At 42.6% G+C, this 22,188-nt stretch overlaps 3 protein-coding genes across 3 annotated transcripts; all 3 read right to left on the minus strand.

Moving 5' to 3' along the window:
* Positions 1-12,495: 12,495 nt before the first annotated feature.
* On the minus strand, positions 12,496-14,891 carry GAA1 (glycosylphosphatidylinositol anchor attachment 1). Its single transcript, XM_017161877.2, has 3 exons — positions 14,037-14,891; positions 12,876-13,981; positions 12,496-12,814 (listed from the first exon to the last, which is right to left on the minus strand). The coding sequence occupies exons 1-3, from the start codon at positions 14,764-14,766 to the stop codon at positions 12,635-12,637; spliced, it is 2,016 nt and encodes a 671-aa protein (XP_017017366.1). The 5' UTR covers positions 14,767-14,891; the 3' UTR covers positions 12,496-12,634.
* A 416-nt stretch (positions 14,892-15,307) lies between these two features.
* On the minus strand, positions 15,308-18,611 carry mof (males absent on the first). The gene has a single exon (XM_017161794.3). It carries the CDS (start codon positions 18,532-18,534, stop codon positions 15,877-15,879), a length of 2,658 nt encoding a protein of 885 aa, XP_017017283.1. The 5' UTR covers positions 18,535-18,611; the 3' UTR covers positions 15,308-15,876.
* A 975-nt stretch (positions 18,612-19,586) lies between these two features.
* On the minus strand, positions 19,587-22,166 carry Usp30 (ubiquitin specific protease 30). Its single transcript, XM_017161666.3, has 4 exons — positions 21,815-22,166; positions 20,443-21,749; positions 20,175-20,374; positions 19,587-20,116 (listed from the first exon to the last, which is right to left on the minus strand). The coding sequence occupies exons 1-4, from the start codon at positions 21,894-21,896 to the stop codon at positions 19,999-20,001; spliced, it is 1,707 nt and encodes a 568-aa protein (XP_017017155.1). The 5' UTR covers positions 21,897-22,166; the 3' UTR covers positions 19,587-19,998.
* Between the last annotated feature and the right edge of the window lie 22 nt (positions 22,167-22,188).

Raw genomic sequence — 22,188 nt, forward strand, 5'->3', positions numbered from 1 at the left:
AGTTTATGTGGTTAATTATTGAGAGAGACTGCCAGGTGGGTCTGTTAGGTGTCCAAAGCTTTGAAGGAATATATGTATGTATAAAGGAGTCTTATTTCTGAACTATTTTATATATATTTAAATTACTTTTTTTGGTTCAATGATTTCAAAAATTAATTTTAGGTTGAATTATTTTTTATTAATTAATTATTTTATTTATTTTTTATTATTAATTTTTATGTTGGTTGTTGGTTACTTATTGTTATTTATTTTCTATTATTTAATTTACCTTTTTAATTATTTATGTTGTATTATTTATATTTTATTTATTTTATATAATATTCAGATTAAATATTTTATTTCTCCTTCTTCCTCTTCTTCAAAATATGGACAAATATGAAATATTTAAGAAATTAATTAATAATATTTTCTATAAATAATTCTCATATAAATTAATATTTTCTAGAAATAAACTCCCTTTTTCCATGATTTAAATATCAAAATACATTTCCTATGGGCAGGATGCCTGCACTGCCAGAACCCTTATCTTATGCCAATCCTCCATTATTCAACCTGCCGTTCGATCCGCCATATCAGCATCCAGCAGAGATTTCCCAGCAATTTCCCTGGGAAATACCAAATGGAAATATACGTAGGCGAGAGGACTCGCTTTGCAATTAGTTTAGTGGCTGCCAGCCCGCAGAGAAAACACAAAATTAGTGGCAGACTATAACCAGATATCCCCCTGCCTGCCCCTGCTACTGCATCTGCTCTCTGCCCGTATCCGGGACTCGCATCCGTCCGGATTGCGGTACATTTTTCTGTGAAGCGGAGTGTGTGAAAAGTAATTTGCATATGTATTGCCATGGCATTTGCATTTATGCATGTCGACAGGCCCGCCAGCCAGCTACCCCAGCCCCATTTTTCCCGGCTTTATCCTGGCCCCGCGCCCCACCGCTGCCGCCGCCGTGCATTTGCACATTTGCGGTCATGTTTATGCGCGCCAGTTAATCGATTATGCACGGGCTGAGTGAGCAGCGCCGGAAATGTGCAAATGCTGCACTTCCGCTTCTCCATTTTGTGCCCACGCCTCGTCCTTGCAGTTTTTCCCATTTTGACATCCTTTGTGTGTGTGTCGCGACGAGGTGTGAAAACGGAAATCATTATCGCGTTGCTGTCATCGCTTCACTCTATCCGAAAAACACACCAGCAGCACTCGCACAATCATGCCTTCGACCTGTTAACAAACAGTTTTGTAATCTGTAATCCCCTTCAATTGGTTCATTATCCCTATTTCTAGTTGTCTGATAATGTCATTAAATAGTGATTGAATAATGGAATTGCAAAGAGCTGTGATTCAAATATAAGAGTTTATTTAAGGGGCAAAGTAATGATTTAATAATTAATTTAATATATATATATAAAATTTATGGATATTTATTATTTTAATTATTTTTTGATATATAGAGAAATATTTATTATTGAAAATATTATTTGGAGGTTTTCGAAATTATTAATTTATTAATTTATTTAATACATATACAAAATATTTAGATATTCTTTATTTTAATGATTTAAAAAAAAAAAATAATAATATTTATTTATTTTTAATCCCAATATTCTCTTTTGGACTCTCTTTTCAAAAGCTATATAGTTTCATTAAAAAAATCAGTATAGATTATAAAAATTATTATTAATTTCCTTAACTTAATATATATTATCAGCTATAGCACTTATTTTTTTAATTTTTACAGATAATCTAACTTCGGCTTGGCACCTCACTGCCCTGCCTCTGCCATCACTTGTTTTTGCGGTTGTTTATTTAAACATTAAACGCCCGGAGCTGTCTGTCTATTTCACGTGTCTCGGATAAATAAATATATGTATGGAATATAGAAAATTGTGCATTTAGCTAATGCGGGCTTGGTTAAAAAAGGGGGTGCGGTGAGGTAGTCAATTTGTATTTTCTAATAATTTTTTTAAATTTATTGATTAAAAAATGTACTAGTAATTAATTTGAATTTTCTAATAACTAATTTGATCTCATTTTTGGCTAAATGAAACTTTCTTGTTAAAATGATATTATTTAAATTTTATTTAGACTTTAATTTCGTTTATTTTATACATTTATTATTTAAATTAATGTTGGCTTTAATTTTGTTTTTTCTTCTATAATATATCAGAGGTATGCCTCTTATATTTTCCTTAACCTTCATCCTAATTATTTCGCTTTGATCGAAAGCAAGCCTCAACAATCGATAAACAACCATCGATAAATAACCATCGATCCTGGGCCTCGCTTCGATTTATTCGTCCTGCCATTTGGCGATGCTAATCGATGTGCATTTGCGGCTTACATCACTAATCCTGCCAAGAGCTGGCCTCGTCCACTTCCCGGGGGCGTGGCATAATCACAGGCCATTTATCAAGCATGCACTCTGGCTGGCGATTCCGATTCCGATTCCGACTCGGATGTATGTGTGTGTGGGGGGGGGGGGAAACTTACAACACTTTGGCCAAAGGATACTGGTGGCCACAGGACATAAAGAACTAAAGAAACAGCAGCAGCAGGAGCAGTAGCAGCTGCAAGAAGTCACAACAAACAGAGGGAACGGAGAGCAAAGAAAGGAGACAGCGGAGAGCGGAGAAGGGACGAAAAAGAACAACGAACTGAGAGCTGAGAAAGCAGAACCGGAAAGTCTGAGGAATGGCCTGTTTGGGTCCGGGCAACAAAGTTAATTGAGCAAACCGGCTGGCTGGCTGGCGGAGAGAGAGAGCAGAGCAGGCCGCAGTTGAAATCCAATTTGTCTGCAAATACACAAATGATGGCCCTCCCACTCCCAGATCCGGCCTCATCCTGAACCGTAGCATCATTCATCTGCCAGGACCGAAAAAAGCTGCAAGCCGTGAAAGAAACACCACCAGCGGCATAAGATTTACAAGAAGTCTCTGCCCCAAAGGACAAGGGGAGAACGTGCTGCTGCTGCTTCTGCTCCTGCTGCTCCTGCTGGCGGGGTGGCCATCTGGTGGGCACTATCACCGCAACAACAACAAGGAGCAGCCAGGCAACACCAACAACAATAGCCAAACAGGATACGGATCCCAGCGGGCAACCAATTTCCCACTCGTCCAGGACATCTCTCTCCCCTTTGCTTTGTGAATATTTCAAAAATTGCAGCAGCCCAAGGAGCTGCACTGAAACAACTGGGAGCTGCCTGAGGCTACTCATGAGTTAAGGAGAAAAAACGTGGTGAATTGAAGAGAAGAATAGGTTTTTTGAGCATCAAAATATTGCATAAAAATCACGCATACGCAGTGTGGCATTGAATTTTATTTTTGTTTAAGTTTTAGTCAATATTTTTCATATTTTCCAGTTAAAATATTTAAGAAAAGACCTAATTACAAGTTTAAAAAATCTAGTAAAAATTAAATAATTAAGTTTTTATATTTCCAAAATATCCTAAAAAAAATTAAGCATACGCCTATGCATTTTTAGCTCAATATTTTTTATATATTCAACTTAAAATCAATAATTTCTTTTATACCTAAATATTATTTTTTAATATATTTCCGCTTTAAATTAACCCCAGTGCATTCTGGAGAACGAACTGCAAGCTGCATCTGCAACCGTTCTGGTCTCCCGCTGTCCCTGTGTCCTTCCAGCAGCATCAGGAAAATCAAAAAATTTTTCAGGCTAACAAGAAAGCCAGCAGAGCATCGCCAGCTTAGGCCCAAGTTGCAGGCTGCATTATCCTTGCTGCGGCAAAATATTTGATACCCTTTCCTCCTGCCCTTCACAGTGAGTGCCTGCCAGCCGAGAGTAGAGTATACAAATAATGGATTCCGGGGGAGGAGTGGGAGCGAGAGAGCAGGAGCAGCAAGTCCGATATGCATCTGACAGCATTATGGGTAAATTTGTTTGCCTTGTAAGCATATCCTTGGCGCACATCCGGCCGGGATATGTCTGCCATCTGCCTAACAAGCCAACAACAGTTTAGTTTGCCCCACTTCCGTCTCCAGTCTCCTGGAGTCCAGCTGTAGGTCGTGCTCTGGCTCTGACTCTGGCTCTGGCTCCTGCTGCTGTTGCTCCTCCTTCTCCCGGGACATGATCTGCTTCCAACTTAATCTGCATATGCGACCAAACATCTGGCAACATAAATTGCCGTAGAACGAACCAGAAATCAGGACACAGCTCCCCCCTGCCGAAATCAATGGGCAGCCGAGGCTTGAAGACAGGCATATCAGGAACTCGGTCCATTTCCACATCGACAGACATGGGATTCGCCACAAAGCTGGCCAGTTAACCGAGCGAGGACGAGTGAGTGCTCAGAATCCTTCAGTTTCTGGTATTCGAAAGCAACTTTGCACAAGGGAAATAAATGGGAAATTTGGGAAAAGACAACCAAACCTACTTGTCTTGAGAAATATGATATTTTCCTACAATATCTTTAATATTTTCTTAAATATTATTTCCTGGGTATGTCCTGTCAGGCTATCAATTATCAATCAAATCCTTCTGCCCTTCTTGTGCCTGTTTTCTGGTGAAAATCGAAAACGTTTCCCCACTTGGCTCGTAAAATCCGGCCATAACCCGGCCGGCATACCAAGTGCGTTTCCGTCCGGTTCGGCTCCTTTTTTTTTTTGCTGATGAGTCATCAATAAAGAGAGACAGGATCTGCGACAGCAGAGCAAGGATAAAGAGAAAATATTTCCTAAATTTTCTTAAATTTTATCAAGAAAGAAAACTATCTTGGGGAAGCCTCAAAACAATTATTACTGAAGATCTTTCTCAGGAAACTCTGTTCGTTTTCTGACAGGATGTGGCATAACCATTTCAAGGATAAAACGCCTCTTAGGGCATCCCTAGAGCTCTGAAAGCGAGAAGGATTCTTATAGAGAATCGGTAAATAAGACTTTAATACCTGTAAGCGAGTAACTGGATTTCCCTGCCGATTGAATTTTGAGTTTCGTACTTTCCACGATGTCCTGAGAGCCTGCCACGCCTACATACGTCCTGGCGTATGGATGATGATGCCCGTGATGCCTTACAGATGGCTCCGTGTATGCTTATCCCTAAACTTTGTCACAGTTAAATGACAATAAATGTCACACAAAACGCCATAAGCACACACAGCAGAAGCACACACAGCACACACATACACACACTGTTAGGTTTATATATGTGTATATATTCATATACATGTACCCACTGATAGGAGACGACAACGACACGGGACAAGGACATAAAAGGCAAAAGTTGTGTTCGCCAGCGACAGCGGCGCATAAAAGTTTTCCTTTTCCCTGGCTTTTCCTTACCTTTCTGGCCCGGCCAACATGATGCTCCTTTCTTTGCCTTTCCTTTTCATATACGTGTATGCCCTCACAAAGGGTATTTCTCTTTTTTTGTTTTTTTTGGTTAAAATACAGCAAAAAGCAAACAATAAGAGGTCGTTTTATAGCTAATAAAGTTTTTGTTACAGCTTGGAAACGGTAAATGGCATTCGTGTTTGTTTTAGAAAAAATTGTTTACAATTAAAAATATTTGAATTTTTTATTTATATACCATAATTCAATGAAATCGGTGGAATATAACGATTACAGAAAGAGTTTTTATCTTTCACTGAAATTATAGCCATAGGAAAAGGTAAAAACTATTGCCTATCTTTTTGGGCATTTTTTGTCTGTTAAAAATGCTTTAAAATTTAAAAAAATGTAAAAAAAAATTGTTTTTAATTAAATAAAATCTAAAAAAATTAAATAAAATTAAAAAAATTAAATAAAATTTAAACCAAATTAAATAATTTTTAAAACAAATAAATAATATTAAAATAAAATTATATAAAATTTATACAAATTTAATAAAATTAAAAAAAAATTAAATAAAAATAAAAAAAAAATAAATAAAATTAAATTAATTTAATATTTTAATTTTTCTGTTTTTTATTTTTATTTCTCATAGAAAAACCTTCCTTGAAGAGTATCTTAGACGCCGTTCTTTGGGCTTAAACTTTATAGCTTGTTTTCATTTTATTTTTATTTGTAATCTTATTTTTTGTTGTTTTCGTGTTTTTATTTATATTTTTTTTTTTTGTACATACTTAAGCCCGTGACTGAGGCACGTCATAACTTGGCCGTAAAACAGCTGACAACTCGGAGCAGAAGAGCGATGTGTTACGGCACTTCACCGCCGCCTTTATCCGCCTTTCTCCTCTTATCTTCTCCTTCCTCGGCTCCTTTCAGGCCTCCTCTCTGCTCCGCCTTCCTCTGCTCCTTTTGGGCTCTCCAACAGCTAGTTGTTTTAGTGGCTTAATGTGCTAAACAACTGCTCAGCGGGGGACAAGGGGGAAAGGAATTGAATTCCACCTAAATTTAGGGACTAAGAAAAGACACTCGCCAAGTCTCCATATGTGTGGGCCTCGCTGTGTCTGTGTGTGTGTGTGTGGAGCACGTCGAGAGCTCCCCGCAATAAAAAACATCATGCGGGTAGCTGTTGCTTTGTACTCGCTCTCCCACAACCACTGCTTTTCCCTCCCCCTTTTCACCCAACTACAGTCAAACATCCTTAAATAATATAATTACAGGTAAAAGGTCAGAAATCGATTTTTCTTATAAAATTTCAACTGTGTTAGAATCTTTAAAAATTAATAAAATATATAGAATATTATTTTATATAATAATAATTATTTATAAATATTAAATGGAGCCCCAAGTATATTTTAAAGTTTTTTCTTGGATAACAACTTAGCGTTGAACTAAAAAAATATTAATTTAAATAATTATTTACTTTATTTAATAAATATAATTAATTTTAATATTTATTTATTTTTTTATAAATATTTCAGGAGTAAATAAAAATTAAAATAAACAGATAAACTTTAAATAGTTACTATATACATTTAAATAATTATTTGCGCTATTTAATAAATATTTAAAAAGAATAAATAATTCTTGAAACTAATTTTGTTATTATTCAAATTTAATTGTTTTTATTTTAATAATTAATTACTTATTTATTTTTGTATGAAAAGAAATTACAAAATAAAAGAAAAACAAAATCCGCCATATGCAGGCTCCTCTGTAAATCCCATCTACTGTGCCAGGACCTCTTCTCGCTCAATTTGGCAAATTCCCTCATGCACTCCACTCATTTCTAGTTTGCCTACTCGAGCCTCGTTTGTCATTCATCTAACGGCCCTCGTCGTCCTCCTTTTTTTCCGGTTTGTCTTTGTCTTTGCTTTGTTTCCAATTCCCTGAAAAAAAAAAATAAGAATGGAAAAGGAAGAGTCCTGCTCGAGCAGGGCAGAAGGTCCTGTCGTAGGCTCTGATTGTTTGTAAATAAAATCGTGAGTTTTATTGTCGCTGTGCAAACTTTGATTAAGAACAGAGCGCCAAAGTATTGAGAAAGTAAACTCAAATGAAATTTTAAGGAGGCAGGACTAGCAGGACTAACACAGCCCCTAAAAAAAAAGGAATAGGAAATCCCCTTCAACTAGTTGAAACTTTCAACGTCAAGAAAATCTGCACACACAAAGATATCAGCGGCAAACAGTAGTAACAAAAAATACGCGAAAAAAAATATACTGGCAATACTGGATTGAGCAAACTTTACAAATTGAGAGAAATTGGCAGTTTTGACAGCATTTTTATTCGTATGCAATATTATTTCGTTATTTGTACACTTCCACTTCACAGCGAGTCCTTTGTTTTGTTAGTTTTTGCACTGCAAACAAAGTTACGAATGGTGTGTTTTTTATTTAATATTTTTATATTATTATTTAATATTTTTATATATTTTTTTATATTTTCATATTATTATTTAATATTTTTATATTATTATTTGATATTTTTTTATATTTTTATTTATTATACTTTATGTTTTTATATGCTAAATATTACTTTTGGAATTTTATGGATATTTTCTATATCATCATTTTTTTCCTTCTTAATTTTTTCGTAATTTAAGAAAATAAACAAATAAATAAAGGTCTTGGAAATCTTTAAAATACAAGTATTCTTTCGGATTTCTCACTTCAGAATTTCAAGGACAACTCCTATTAATTTCCCGATCTCAGCCACTCAAATTTCAAAGTGTAACCACCTCTATTTCTATACCCCAGTTTTCCATGCGTTTGTTTTCCATTTCACCTGCGCAATTTGAAAAAAAAAAGAAAAAAATGGAGTGCAACGTGACTCGCTCCCTGTGTGCTAGGTGTGTGCGTGTGTAAATTCACAGTTTTGCATTGCTTCGACAGGGCAGACAAAACACACAAATAACTGTCAAAGTTTCAATTCTCTGCGAAAGTAAAGCACGGTTCAAAAAAATACGAAAAGAAATAGAATCCAAAGCAAACAATGGGCGGCAAGGGCAGCAAATTGAAATCTCTCTATGGATATTCCCCTGCAGTTTCCTATATCCCGCTTTTGTTTTTTCGCTTTACACCTTTTATTCAAAAATATCAAGCAAAAAAGAATTTCAGTTCGAAAAAGGTTGAAAAATTAAAGTTGCTGGAAAAGTTTAAATACGAAAAAAATTAAATTAGAGAGAAATTAGAAAATTTAAATTATTAGAAGGTTCCTTTTTAGTTTAATGATGATTTGTTTTAATTTAAATTTAAATTTAAAAAATATTAAAATATTCCCATTTAATTTATGGAATTTTTTCTTTCAATTTAAATTAAAATCTAAGTTATTAAAATGTACCTAGTTAATTTATTCATAAATTCTCGAGACCGCAACTTCCTCTTGCAAAACCCAAAAGCCTTTACAGCATCCCTTCCCATTATGATATATTAATATTTTAGTTTGGTTTGGTTTTCAGCTCTGCTCCTTTTGTCCTCCGATAAGTCTCCTGTCGCCTGTTTACTGTCATGTAAATATATGCACCATATATCCTGCATATATTCTACTGATTTCCCTGCTTGGAGTGCAACACCTCCTCGAACAATTTTAATTATTTCCATGCCACACGCAGCAGCGGCAGCAGCAGCAGCAGCAGCAAGGAGTAATCCAGAGGCGAGGTCCTGCGGGATACCGCAGGCTCTGTGTGTGTGTTGGCTTTAACGGGGAATTAAGTCGGGCAACAGGAAGTCAGCAAGCACAATAATTAAGATGAGCGCTCGAGGGGCAATTATGTGACATCAACTTGCCAATTTTTGGTCCACTCGCTCGCACCTCCACCTGCCTGATAGCCTGCTCTCTCTCTCTCTCTCTCTATCCTCTTGGCTGAGCAAAAGGATAACAAGGAGTGGGTTAAAATCAAGGTACAGTGGTTTAGTAGGCAGCAAAATGAGCTTATTCGATTGGGGGAATCCTCTGGAATCCTTTCTGTCTTAACTTGGCCAACCAATTGCTGAATTGTTAATTGGCCACCCAACCAGCTTAATAGAGAAATTAAGCATAGTTGAATCAGGAGCTGATCCTTCGGAAGGAAAAGATGGCGGGCCTGAAGTTAATTTGTTATTTTTTATTAATTATAATTTATATAATTTTTATATTATAAATTTAATCAGAACTTTGCAACGCAGTAAAGAAGTCAAAACGATCGGAAAATTGCATAAATTAATTATTTAAGACTTTTAATTTAGATTTGTGTTCATTTTTTTGTGAAAAAGTATTTCCAGTTTTAGTTTACAGCCAGGAAATCAAAACAAAGAACACCGAAAACGTCCAGTCCACAAATGTGGATCGTATTCTCTCTCTCTGTCTTCTGCGAGAGAGGCATCCTTTCGTTTGCTTTTACATGTTATTTCAAGCGCAAGAATCAGAAGCACAAAGCCTAACAAGAAAAAGCCGAGGCGGCAGTAAAGAATGGAAAGCGAGAGAGAGAGAGAGAGAGAGAGAGAGAGAGAGAGAGCTTCCCGTTTATATCGGCGTCCTTATATTCCGCCATTGCCTCTTCAATTTCGCTCTCGCACTCGCCAGGATCGGTCGAAACTCGCGCGGCTCCCATGAAAACGCCGGAAAAACTGGGAAAAAAGTACGGAAAAACGGGAAAAAGTGTTCCCGTCGGGAAAACTAGCCCACCGGAGGGATCGGAAACTGTTTTCTACGCGAAAATCCGAAAAAAAAACCGAGAAAATCTACGCTCGGACTGCGTTGTCTTGACGGCCGACTATTGGTGCAAGTGTAAGTGAAATAGGATGTGTGGGCATGTGCCAGAGCCTTTTTTGTTGTTTTTTGTTTTGTGTTTGTGTATTTTTTTTTGTTTTTTGTTTAGTGTTTGTGTATTTTTTTTGTTTTTTATTTAGTGTTTGTGTATTTTTTTTGTTTTTTGTTTAGTGTTTGTGTATTTTTGTTGTTTTTTATTTAGTGTTTGTGTATTTTTTTTGTTTTTTGTTTAGTGTTTATGTATTTTTTTGTTTTTTGTTTAGTGTTTGTGTATTTTTTTTGTTTTTTGTTTTGTGTTTGTGTATAAATTCAACAAAATAAAAATGGAATTTCGACTACAAAGTGCAGATTACAGAATATAGAGTGAGTACAGATCATGCATTTAATTTTTCTATAGTATTTAATATATATTTTTTTTTTTTCTTTTTCTCCGTTTCTATTCCTATTTGCATATTTTCTTATGCACCGTCATTTGGCACTACACACGCAGAGCAAAGTACAAAGTGAGTACAGTCATACATTGCATTTTTCTGTTTATCCTATTTGCATATTTTCTTAGATGTGTGAGTATGGTTCACACATATACAAATATTATTTGCTATGCTCTCTCCTTCGCTCTTTTTGTGTTTCTTGTTAGGCCTTGCGCTTCTGATTTTTGTGCGTGGAATAAAATGTAAAAGTACAGTCATTCATTGCTTTTTTCGTATAGCATTTAGTTTTTTATTTGGTTTGCCACCGTTATTCGGCCAACGCAGAGCAAAGCATCGTTTGCTCTGCTCTCTCGCTGTCTCTCTCTCTCAATTCGTTCCTGCCGCCTCGGCTTTTTCTTGTTAGGCTTTGTGCTTCTGATTCTTGCGCTTGAAATAACATGTAAAAGCAAACGAAAGGATGCCTCTCGCGCAGAAGAGAGAGAGAGAATACGATCCACATTTGTGGACTGGACGTTTTTGGTGTTCTTTGCTGTGATTTCGCTCTCCCACTCGTATTTATTACGCGGCTCCCATGAAAACTCTGAGAAAATTGGGAAAAATGTCGTCCCGGGAAAACTAGCCCTCCGGAGGGATCGACAATTCTTTTTTCCGTTTTGTGTTTGTGTATAAATTTAACAAAAGATAAATGGAATTTCGACTACAAAGTACAGATTACAAAATACAGAGTGAGTACAGATCATACATGGCATTTTCCTTTAGCATTTAATATATTTTTTGTTTCTCTCTCCGTTTTTATTGAATTTCATTTATTTAATTTTAATTTACAACAAATTTTTTAAAAAAAAATTGATGATAAAAACAACAAAGAGTGAAGTCGGGAAGCGATTCCACAACAACTGCTGACTGCCCGAATGATTAATTATTAATGATTAATTAATAATTAACTACTGAAAACTTTTTTAATAATATTATTTGTATGATTTTGATTTTATCAAAGGCTCGACTTGACTTCGGCGTGCCGAACTTAGCTCGTTAAAGATAAATTTGACAAAGAATTAAAAAAAAAAAAAAATTATCAAATAAAAAAATCAAATATTTCAGGTCTTTGTGAAGGGTTTTATAATTTAGTCACTGAAGAATTCATTTCCGACCCTATAAATCATATATATTCTTGATCAGCATCACCAGGCGAATCGATCTGGCCTTATTCGGAAGAAAATAAAAATTTTTAATTTTTTTTTTAATTTTATGTCTTAAAAATGTTTTAAAGTTGCCAAAAAACAAGTCCAAAATTTTGATCTCTTGAAAAATTAAATTTAGTATGCAGATTTGTAAGCATATTGAAAACTAGCATAAATAAGTTTACCAAATTGAATTTGAGGCTTTTTTGGCCAAGTTATGATATTTTTAAAATTAAAATTGCCTACAAATTATAACATTAAAAAGATATTATTACTCATTTTTACAGCATTTAAGTTATTAATCATCCTCTAAGAATATCTTAAAAGTCGATTTTGAAAAGGATTCAAGGAGAAAGCAATATCTAAAGCAATATCTTCAACCTTGGAGAATTTTTAAGGCACTTTTGGGGCTTGGAGGGATATGTATGAAGGACTACCACTGTTCCGGTGCAACTTTGTGTCGCCTTCGAAGCTCTGTGCGTGTGTGTGTGTTTGTGTGTGTTTGTGTGTGTGGAGGAAAGTTTTCTTGTTAAGTTGCAGACTGAATGGCGCCGGTAAACATGGCTCGGCAAGTGCACAGCACAGCTCTCTGGCTTCCCGGCTCCCCGACACCCACAGCGTCATCATGCATCCATCCATGATTGAGCCAAATCCAGGCTCATAACTAATTGCCAGCGTCGTGGAAAGTTTAAATTAAGTTGCGTGTCATAGTCGAAAAGTTTTCCACTTATTCAAAGGAGGCGAAGGAGAGACGTGCTCCCCCAAAGTCCCTGCTTGAATTTGAATACACAAAATACTTGCAACTAATAAATAGATTTCATTTATTCAGACATTTAATCGAATATAACATTTTCTTTATGGAATTACCCACGCATTTGTCTTGGGGTTTATCACACTTAATCTTAGGATCATTTTCCCGATGATATATGCAGGCATTCAACTGGTTTTTACCTTTGCCTGCGACGGCGACTGCGGCTGAGGCGAGCTCGCTGGCGACTCCTCAAACTCCACATAGTCTGCATAGTCCCTGCGCTTGGACAGGGCCAGGGTCCAGCAGATGATCCACAAAGGCAGGAGGACCGTGGATATGACAAAGTACAAGAAGTTGCCATACAACTGGAAAGCAAGAGAGGAATATAAAATAAAAGTTAAAAGTTTAAACCCTAAACCAACTCACCACCGAGTCAATGAGCCCGTAGGCCGAGGCATCCATGGCCGCTGTGGCTGCTCGCAGCAGGATCTTCTGCAGCGGCAGTTCGGGGAACTGATAGAAGGTCATGGCCAGCACAATGACATACACGATCATCATGGGATTGAGGATAAGTGCGAGCAGGCGGATCGCATGCCTCAACGTGCTTCTGCTGGTGTCCTCCTTGGTCTCCAGGGCAATTACCAGCGGGACCGTGAGCACGGCCACAAAGAAGCCCAAGGCAAAGTTGAGCAGCCCAATGACGATCAAAGAGCAGCCGTAGATGAGCAGGAAGGCCACGTGCAGCAGCTCCAAGCCGCCGGGCGGCAGGACCACCACAAAGGGCAAGATAAACCCAATGAGGGAGAGGAAACTCAGCACGGAGGTGGTCAGCGGGGCAGCGCCCATGGGTATCTCCAGGAAATACTGCTGCAGGGGCAGCACGTTGCACAGGAAGCCAATGAGCAGCGTGGCGGTGAGATAGATCAGCACTGAGCCATAAGGCAGTTCGAATTTCTCGGCCTCCACATCGGTGTCTGCATCCCTTTCCTCCGTGTCCAGCTCACCGCCAGCCTCCGTCGACGGCAGCGTGGACCACATTAGGTAGGCCTTCACAAAGGCACAGGCTACCAGGGCCACCAGAGCCGGCATATAGTCCCCAATGGAGATGTACCGATCGTTGTTCACAATCACGTAGAAGAAGAAGCTCTGGTGGAAGCGCTCCAGGAGATTGTTTAGGCTCCTGGCTATGCCCTCGATGGCCTTCAGCAGCGGCACTGCCGCCGAACCCGGCTGACCCTTCAGCGTGGCATGGGTGGCCCTCCGATGGGCGGCTATGGTCAAGGCATCGATGCGATAGCGATGAAACAGGCCATGATTGCCATTGGGCACGCCCGACGACTGAGTGGCCAGCATGGCCAGCATCTGCCGGAGATTGGTCTCGAAGAGGGACTTGCTGTGCCGGCGCTTCTTGCGCGGCGTCTGCTTGTAGCCGGAGGCGATCCCCTCCCGGGCCATGATGCGCTGCACCAGGTTGAACATGTCCAGATTCGGCAGCTTCCCGTTTAGTCCTTCAATCCGCACGTCCACGTAGTCTGTTGTTGATTAAAGGTTACCCTTTGACTTTTGGGGATTCAAGCCTGAACTCACCTATTTCCAGATCCTGCACCTCGATATTTAGGGCCGCCTGAAGGGAACCCGCTCGCGCCGGCAAATTTCCGGGCCTCAGGTACGCCTTGCTCACGTCCAGGTCACGATCGCCATCGTGATAGGCCTCCAGCCAGGCCTGCATGCCCAGCTGCTCCTGCTCGGTGACCAGAAAGATTAGATCCTTGGCCCAGTAGTTCTTCCGCCGGGCAAAGTCGGCAAAGGCCAGCAGCAGCGGCACGCTGGGCGAGATGTCCGTGTGCACGGAGCTGGCGGCGCGATAGGGAGCCGTGAACACGATGCCCTCCGTGGAGGCAATGCGGGGAGCACGCAGAATGCCGTAGATATTCTTGCCATGATACTCCTTGCCGCCGCCAAAGGGATACCGCAGCGTGTAGTTGTGCGTGTGCGTCTCCAGCCCGAACTCATTCATCTTGGCCGCTATCCAGGCATGCGGGGTCGTTGACAGATGATCCTTGCGCTCGCGCTGCAGCTCCTCCAACAGCTGGATGGCCAGGCGATTGGCATCAACCCGGATCTCCGGGTAAACCAAGCCCGGCGACAGGGCATTCTCCGAGAGATATGTGCCGTGGTTGAACTCCGGCAGGGCCAGGCAGAAGAACCAGGCCACACCCGCCACATACAAGACGGTGCACACCTTGCGGACATGGCGCGCCAGGCCGTCCACCAGCTTGCTTTGCGTCGATATCGATGGATCGGACAGCAGGCCCATTTTCTAGCCCGTGTCTATATATATCCTGTATCCTATATCCTGTGTATCCTGGGAGACGGCAGCGGCAAAAGCAACAGTAAATAGGACGGAAAGGCGGCAGGTCTATCGATGCGGGTGCTATCGATAACAGCGCCTCTAGCAGGCCGGCTAGCTAGGAGACTTTTTGCGATAGTTTATCAAGCTCTAGGAAAAATATCGAAGATCAATTTAATATTTAAATTTTTTAATTTAAATTTAGGCTGTTCCTTAAATAAGAATAAATAAATAATTAAACATTAATATATATAAGTATAAAAATATAAATATATAAATATATAAAAATATCGAAATATAAAAATTAAAAAATATAAAAAATAAAATAATATAAATAATATAATATATAAAAAATATTAAAATATAAAAATTAAAAAATATAAAAATAAACTAATTTTAAATATAAAAAAATATGAAAATATAAATATAAAAAAATATTAAAATAATAAAATAAAAAAAATCTAAAAATATATAAACAAATAAATAAAAATAATAATAAAACAATTGATAAAATTTCAAAGAATTTAACATTTTCCATTATATTTACAACACAATAGTTGATGTTTTTAACCGAATAACTTTGTAATTGTTAATCTTAAATTGTATCAAGTTTTTGGGCTTAAAAGTACATACACTTAGAAAAAAAAATCGTACTTTAATATAGATAAATTCAGCGAACTTCATTCTTGTTTCACTTAATTTTATGAATATTTATTAAACTCAAAAAAAAAAGATACATATATATTTTTTTGATATATTTAGTGAATATTTGCAGTTTTAAACACTTGTTTTAGAGGAGATATTGATCCTGCGACGTTAATGTAACGAATATAATATAATATACATAATATACAGGGCTTCAAAATGAGGTAATAAATTGAAACATAAAGTGTTCTTTTTGAAATTCATTGATTACTTTACACTTTTCAACTATTTCTGTGAAAATGCAGCATTATTTTATAGGTGACTTTTAAGCTTAAATTCTAGTCAAAAAAAAAGAAAAAAAATAGGGACGAAGGACTACTCAATCAATATCACTTCGGAACACTGCTGCGGGACTGGATCCCGCGCCGGATACTAGAAGGTAACGCCCGGCATTATGCGCGACACATAGGCGCTGTGCGGCTTCCAGTCGAGGCGATCCAGGTCGATGGTCAGCTTCGGCTGCTTGAACTGCGGCTGCTGGAGATGGTCGTGGATGGTCTTGGCCGTCACACAGATCACATTCTGGCCCTTCCAGTACTTGATCATCTTCATCGACTGCAGCGTGTAGATGATGTCCTCCTGCGTGATGCCGCTCATCTCGCTCAGCTCCTTGATGGTGGTCTGCTCCGGCGAGCAGCGGTTCTTCATCAGCTCCAGCAGCGTGTATGCCCAGTAGCTGCGATAGCTCAGCCGTCCCAAGTCGGATAGCGGCTTCTCCGGGCTACCGATGACCCCCTCCTTGCGGGACAGCTCGTAGCTAAAGGCTATCAGCAGCTTACCGAATCCCTTGCGCTGATGCGGCGGCAGGACCAGGATGCAGGCCACATTGTAGTTGTCCATGGACTTTTTCTCCTTGGAAAAGTAGCCCACAATGTGGCTGCCCTCGCGATCCGTCTCGCAGAGGATGTAGAAGTAGAACGGATCCATGTCGAAGTAGAGCACCTTGTGGTCCAGAAAGAGCTTTGCCATCAGGCAGAGCAGCTGGCAGTACAGCGGCTCCTCCTTGCCGTTCACCTCGAAGATGGAGATCTGACCCTTGCGGTAGATCTCCCTGCCCGGTGGACGGCGCCGGTCGCACTGGTAGAGATGATAAGCGTAGCTCTGCCGGTACCGCATGTACTTCAGGCAGTACTCGCAGACGTACAGCGTCCGCGACTTGCCGAACTCCTCGGGAAAGGGACTGAAGTACCAGGTGTCGATCTCATAGTTGCCGAACTGCAGCTTGTCAATGTACTTGATCTTGGTGATGGACTCGTGCTCCTTCTCCGCCGCCGCCTGGGTGGCCGTCAGCTCGGCGTGGCTCTTCTGGACGTGATTGATTTCGTCGTAGCGCCGCTTCTGGTAGCGCGTCATCTTCCGGTCGCTGTAATCGTAGCGGTTGTTCTCGCACGGCGACAGATAGTAGTCCCGATTGAGTCCCGATCGATTCGGTCGCTGGACGGAACCGCCTGCCGCTGCCACTGTCGCCTGCTGCTGTTGCTGGAGCATCTCCCGGCTGGTGCTGGGCTGGTCCGAGGGCAACGGCGGCTGCGGCATCACCGTAATCCCACCCAGATCGTCGGCATTGTCCGATATACGATGCCTGCCCACCCATCCGTCCAGGCGACGATTCAGGCCCACATAGTGCACATAGTACTCGTAGGGCGTGGCCGCGTTCTCCGTCGTCCGCGACTGCAGCACCTGGCCACGGTGGACGGTGCCATCGTCACGTCGTATGTAGTAGATCTTCTCGGGATCCTCACTGACGTCGATCTTCTGCATCATGGGATCGCCGCTAATCACCGTGGTCATGGTCTCCGAGGTGGTGCTGTCGTGCTCCTCGGTCATGCCCTCCTCCTCCTCGTCGTCCTCCTCTTCCTCATCCTCCTCCTCGTCCTCATCCTCCTCCTCGTCGTCCTCGCTGCTGTCGCTTGAAATGGTCTCCACATTGGCACCGAGCGCCGTTCGGCTGGGCATCGACGATGTCGACGACGAGGACGGCGGCGGAGGAGGAGGCTGTATGGGCGGCGGCATATTGCGCTGGCGGGGATCACGCAAAGCCAAGCGGAGCGGCATGAGGGCCTGCTGCACCTGGGTCTGCAAGAACGGCGGCGGCTCTTCGCCACCATCGTCCGTGGGAGAGTCAGGGGTCTCGGGCACCTCCGTTGGCAGCTTGACTAGCGCCTTGAAGCCAAGCGGAGCGGGTATGGTGACCACCTCGGTGACAATGGCTTTGGTGGGGGCATCGGGATCGACTGTGTAGCCGGTGGGCGCCACATGAATCACCGTACTCGAGGAGGGTTCGTCATCGGTTTCCAAGTCATGTTCCACCTCAACTTCCTGTTCAGGTTCCTGAATCTCGGCCTGATCTGGTTGTGGCATCTCTTCCTGCTCCTGGTGCTGCTCCTGCTCTGGCACTTGCTCCTCCTCCTGCTCTTCCGCCAGCTCCTCCTCCTGCTCTGGCTCTGCCTGCAGTTCCTGTACAGATTCCTGCTCCGGCTGTATTATGTGTTCCTCCTCTATTAATTCCTTTTCCTCCAATATGTGCTCCTGTTCCGGCGGCTCCTGTGCTATTATCTGTTCTTGTAGCGGCTCCTCCAGCGGCTCCGGTGGCATCTGCTGCAGCGGAGTCTCCTGCTCGCCCTCCTCCACCTCACTGATGTCATCATAGCGTGAGCTACTGCCCCCGCCGCCGCTGGATGAGCTGGAGGTATTGCTGGGACTGGTGTCCCGGCGATCCCGCTTGCTGGGCGGCTCGCACTCGGCGGACGTTTCCGTCGTTTGTGTATTATTGCTGAGGTCCAGTGACTGCTCCGCCGATTGATCCGAGCCGCTGACATCTAGGCTGGCGCTCAGTTCGGCCGCCGCATCCTGGACGGGTGTGCGCGGCGGGCCCGCGTCCATTGTGTAAACATAGCCAGAGCCCTCCTCCGACGGCTGCTCCGGCTCGTGGTGTTCCTTCTCCTCCTGCAGCTGGCGCTGCTCCTCCACCTCCTCCTCGTGCTCCTCCACGTGGCCAACGCGCGTCTGTTCGAGCTCGGCGTCGGACATGTTGCCTTTCCTATTTACTTGCTTCCAATTGCGCCTTTTTTTTTAGACGGAAAAAAAGAATGCAAAACGCTTGGCGGTTGTGATGGCACTTTGTCGATAGGCGAGTAATCGATTTTTTTCTAGACTTTTCTTCTTGCGACCAAGTACAGTGGGTGCTCATTATATGAGTATACACAGGAAAAAAACAGGTTTAAAATTATAGAAAATATATTAAAAAATAAAATTATAAAATATTCTAAGGAATTAACTAATTAAACATTTTAATAATATATTATATATTAAATATTTATTAATATATAATAATATAATTAAATTATTAAATATAAAGAAAATTTAATTTTTAATTTTATAATTTATAATTCTTTCTTTTAAAATAAATATTAATAATAATAAAATTAAGTAAAATATTGCCTAAATAGTATATATTAGAGGTTTACGCCGATGGTTAAAGGCATCGGCGGCGGCGTAGAGGTCAAAATGACTCGGCGGCGGCGGCGTAGTAGTCAGAAAGAACCGGCGGCGGCGGCGCGTCAAATAAGGCAAAAAGGCCATTTTAATGAGTTATTTTTTTTTTTTTAAGTTTTATAAAGAACAATGACACTGAAGGCCGCGCTGAAGCTGCGCCGATGCCGCACCAGCGGCGCGCCGCGGCGCGCCGTTATTTTCATAATTTGGCGGCGGCGCGTCAAAGAAGGCAAAAAACGGCGGCGGCGGCGGCGTGGCGCGGCGGCGTATATGTCTAGTATATATACAGATATACCCAGAATCTTTTGAATATACGTATGCTTTATAAACAAACCTTTCAATTAGTTTGATATTATATTATTATTATATATTTTTAATATATTATATAATGTTTTTATATTATTTTATTATTACATTATATTATTATTATTTTATATTATTATTATTCATCGCAGTAAATTTCAACATTTAAGACCCCCTACAATTCGTATATATTCTTGATCAGCATCAACAGACGAGCGTATCTAGCCGTGAACATAATCCCAAACAACTTCTTGAATTCATTAAAACCCTGAAACATTTCAAAATACATTTTTGTGAGAAATTTTTATTGAACAGCTATCCTACGGAAATAACGCGCAAACAATTATCGGTAGATTTATGTGTGTAAATTGCTAAATACAGACAGCTAAAAGCACATTATGAATTTGGAATTCTTAGTTCTTAGAAAATCGTAAATGCATCGATAACAAATAAAGGGGATGATGCACGATGCACGCAGGATGCAGAGACCACTGCCTTGTCCTCGGCTGAGTATACGTCAGATCGCGGGCATATGGCTATATGCATATATCAATATAATATATATATATATGTGTGGGTAAGTCGTCTCTTATGGCCACGACGTGGGTCGAGTAAGGATTTCGATTTGGATATTCCATCACATCAAGTGTTTGCCGGCTGACTAGGATCCTCCTTCCGCCCTTCTCCTCCGGCTGACTAGCGCAGGGGCAGCTGCCGGTGCTGTCCCCGATCGTAAAAGAGCAGATATGCCGGCACTCCCAGCACCTCGTCGATGCTCACCTCCCGCACAATGGTGTCTGAAGTGTAGAACCATCTACAAAAATAGGAAATTTTCAATAAAAATATTAGGACAAAGGAAAACTGCCACTCACCGATGGGCATTTCGCAGGGAGCCGCGTCGATAGGTCACAAAGTGACCACTGTTCGCCTCGCCCGAGTGCACCACCACGGCCAGCAGGCGGTACAGGTTCTTGGGAAACATGGTGCCGAAGCCCTCGCCACCGCCCAGGCCATTGTTCATCGGCAGGCTGCTGGAAAACAGCGACATTGTCGAGCCCCAAGGGGTGCCAGCCTGGAAAAGGATATATTTCATTTCATCTTCACAAAATAGAAAGAGATAGAGTCCCCGTAAATTCTCACCTGACTATTGAGATGCGGCTGCACAAAGCTGTACGGCGCCATCGACAGGCTCTCGGGGAAATGGACAAAGTCCTGGCGCTTGCACACCTGCCCGGTGGGCAGCCAGACTGTGCGCGCCACATGAATGCACAGGCAGGCCGGCAGCTTGGCAAAGGTCACCGACTTGGTGTGCGTGGTCGTCTCATTGCAGGAATCGCACTTGACATCGCTCAGATCCTCCGAAGTGATGTAATCGCTGAGCAGGTGGCCCAGGCTCTGGCCACTCCGTCGCTGCGGCGGCAGATTCAGTGTGATGCTGTCGAACTTGTCATAGCGCACCGCCGACTTGGAGCCACAGCCGTTGCAAACAATCTGGGCGCCCATGGCCCCCTGGAAGGGATGCGCCACCTGGCTGGGCATCATGTTCGACCAGATGGACACACGCCCCGGGCCGCGATGCAAACGCTCGAGCGACCGGCACGAGCTGGACACCCGACGATTAAGGCCCTCGCCCATTTCCTGGCCCTGCGGCTGCCTTGGTCGCGACAATCGCTCGCCGCCGAGCGTCGGCGTGGGCGTGGCCAGAGCATCCCCTTCGCTGGCTAGCGGAAAGCCAAACGGCGTTCCGGGCGAAACTGCATCCAGCAGCAGGGAACCCAAGCGATCCGAGCCTTCGCGCTCGCAAACGGAGGCCGGCGAGTCCGGTGTATGGGCTTCGGAGCGCACCAGGCGGGTGAGACTGGTGCTTTCGTCATACTCCATGTTAAGGAAGTCGGTCAGCATGGCGCTCGAGGGCCGATTTGGCTGATCCCCAATGCCCCGCTGGCTGGCGCTTGGTCCGGCGGCCATGGCGCTTATGGGTCGGAATCCACCAAGGGGCGTGGCCGTGCCCAGGCCAATGCTGCTGCTGGCGTCATCGTTGTCGGTGGTTCCCAACGTGCCCAGCGGCAGGGCGTCCGACAGACAGCCTAGGGGCTGCGGCCGTATTGCCTCCTCCTCCAGGGAGGAGAGCAAAACGTGGAACAGCTCGTGGGCATCGTGCTCCTCCTGCGGTATCACCCAGCCCAAGGCGTTTAGGGCGCGCAGCACAGCGCCCGGTGAGTGCGGATCACCGCGCAGAGTGGCATGGGTGCCGTTCACCACCTCCAGCGTGTTCAGCATCGAGCTGATCAGGCTCCGGCGATCGGGGGAGGCGCCGTTGTACAGCTGGAGCCAGGCGATGAACTGCGGGCAGGCGGCCAAGGCCTGGAGCAGGGTGTTTAGGAAGCAGGTGCGCCCAAAGTTGTGCAGTCCGGCGATCTGGCCGCGACGCTGGCGCAAGCGGGAGCCTGCCAGAAGGATGGGGGGGAATCCATAAGGCTTTCCGTAAGAAAACAACACATTTGCCACTCACCCGAGGGTCCCCAGAAGACAAAGGCTCCCACGACGGCGGCCACCGTCACTCCGGCGGCCATCAGAATCTTTTCGCTCTCCATTTGGCTCCTGGATTCCTGCCCGTGCCTGTCGCTTCTTCACTTTTCGGGGGGTTGCAAAAAGTGCAAATAAAGGAAACTGGAGGCACGTCTACAGCATGGACTCCTCCTCCAGTCTGGGAGCTCCGCTGTAACAAGTGTGGCAATGTTTTCCTATTCGGGAAAAGCTCAATAATTTCCCATAAGAATAAACTATAAATTTTGATGGAAAAAGAAAATTTTGTGTCTGCTCCTTGGCTAGAGATTGCCACCCTGTGCAGACATGGCGATATGGCAAGGCTGCCTTCTATCGATA

This window comes from Drosophila kikkawai, chromosome X (assembly GCF_030179895.1).
Source record: "Drosophila kikkawai strain 14028-0561.14 chromosome X, DkikHiC1v2, whole genome shotgun sequence".
Classification (NCBI taxonomy): Eukaryota; Metazoa; Arthropoda; class Insecta; order Diptera; family Drosophilidae; genus Drosophila; species Drosophila kikkawai.

Bases quoted from the DNA above. Each gene is read 5' to 3' on its own strand.
- mof (XM_017161794.3), bottom strand. From the start codon at position 18,534: ATGTCCGACGCCGAGCTCGAACAGACGCGCGTTGGCCACGTGGAGGAG.
- Usp30 (XM_017161666.3), bottom strand. From the start codon at position 21,896: ATGGAGAGCGAAAAGATTCTGATGGCCGCCGGAGTGACGGTGGCCGCC. The intron at 21,750-21,814 runs GTGAGTGGCAAA...TCCTTCTGGCAG, and splicing joins TGTCTTCTGGGGACCCTCGG to GCTCCCGCTTGCGCCAGCGT. The intron at 20,117-20,174 runs GTGAGTGGCAGT...CTATTTTTGTAG, and splicing joins TCCCTGCGAAATGCCCATCG to ATGGTTCTACACTTCAGACA.
- GAA1 (XM_017161877.2), bottom strand. From the start codon at position 14,766: ATGGGCCTGCTGTCCGATCCATCGATATCGACGCAAAGCAAGCTGGTG. The intron at 13,982-14,036 runs GTGAGTTCAGGC...AATCAACAACAG, and splicing joins GGTGCAGGATCTGGAAATAG to ACTACGTGGACGTGCGGATT. The intron at 12,815-12,875 runs GTGAGTTGGTTT...CTTGCTTTCCAG, and splicing joins ACGGGCTCATTGACTCGGTG to TTGTATGGCAACTTCTTGTA.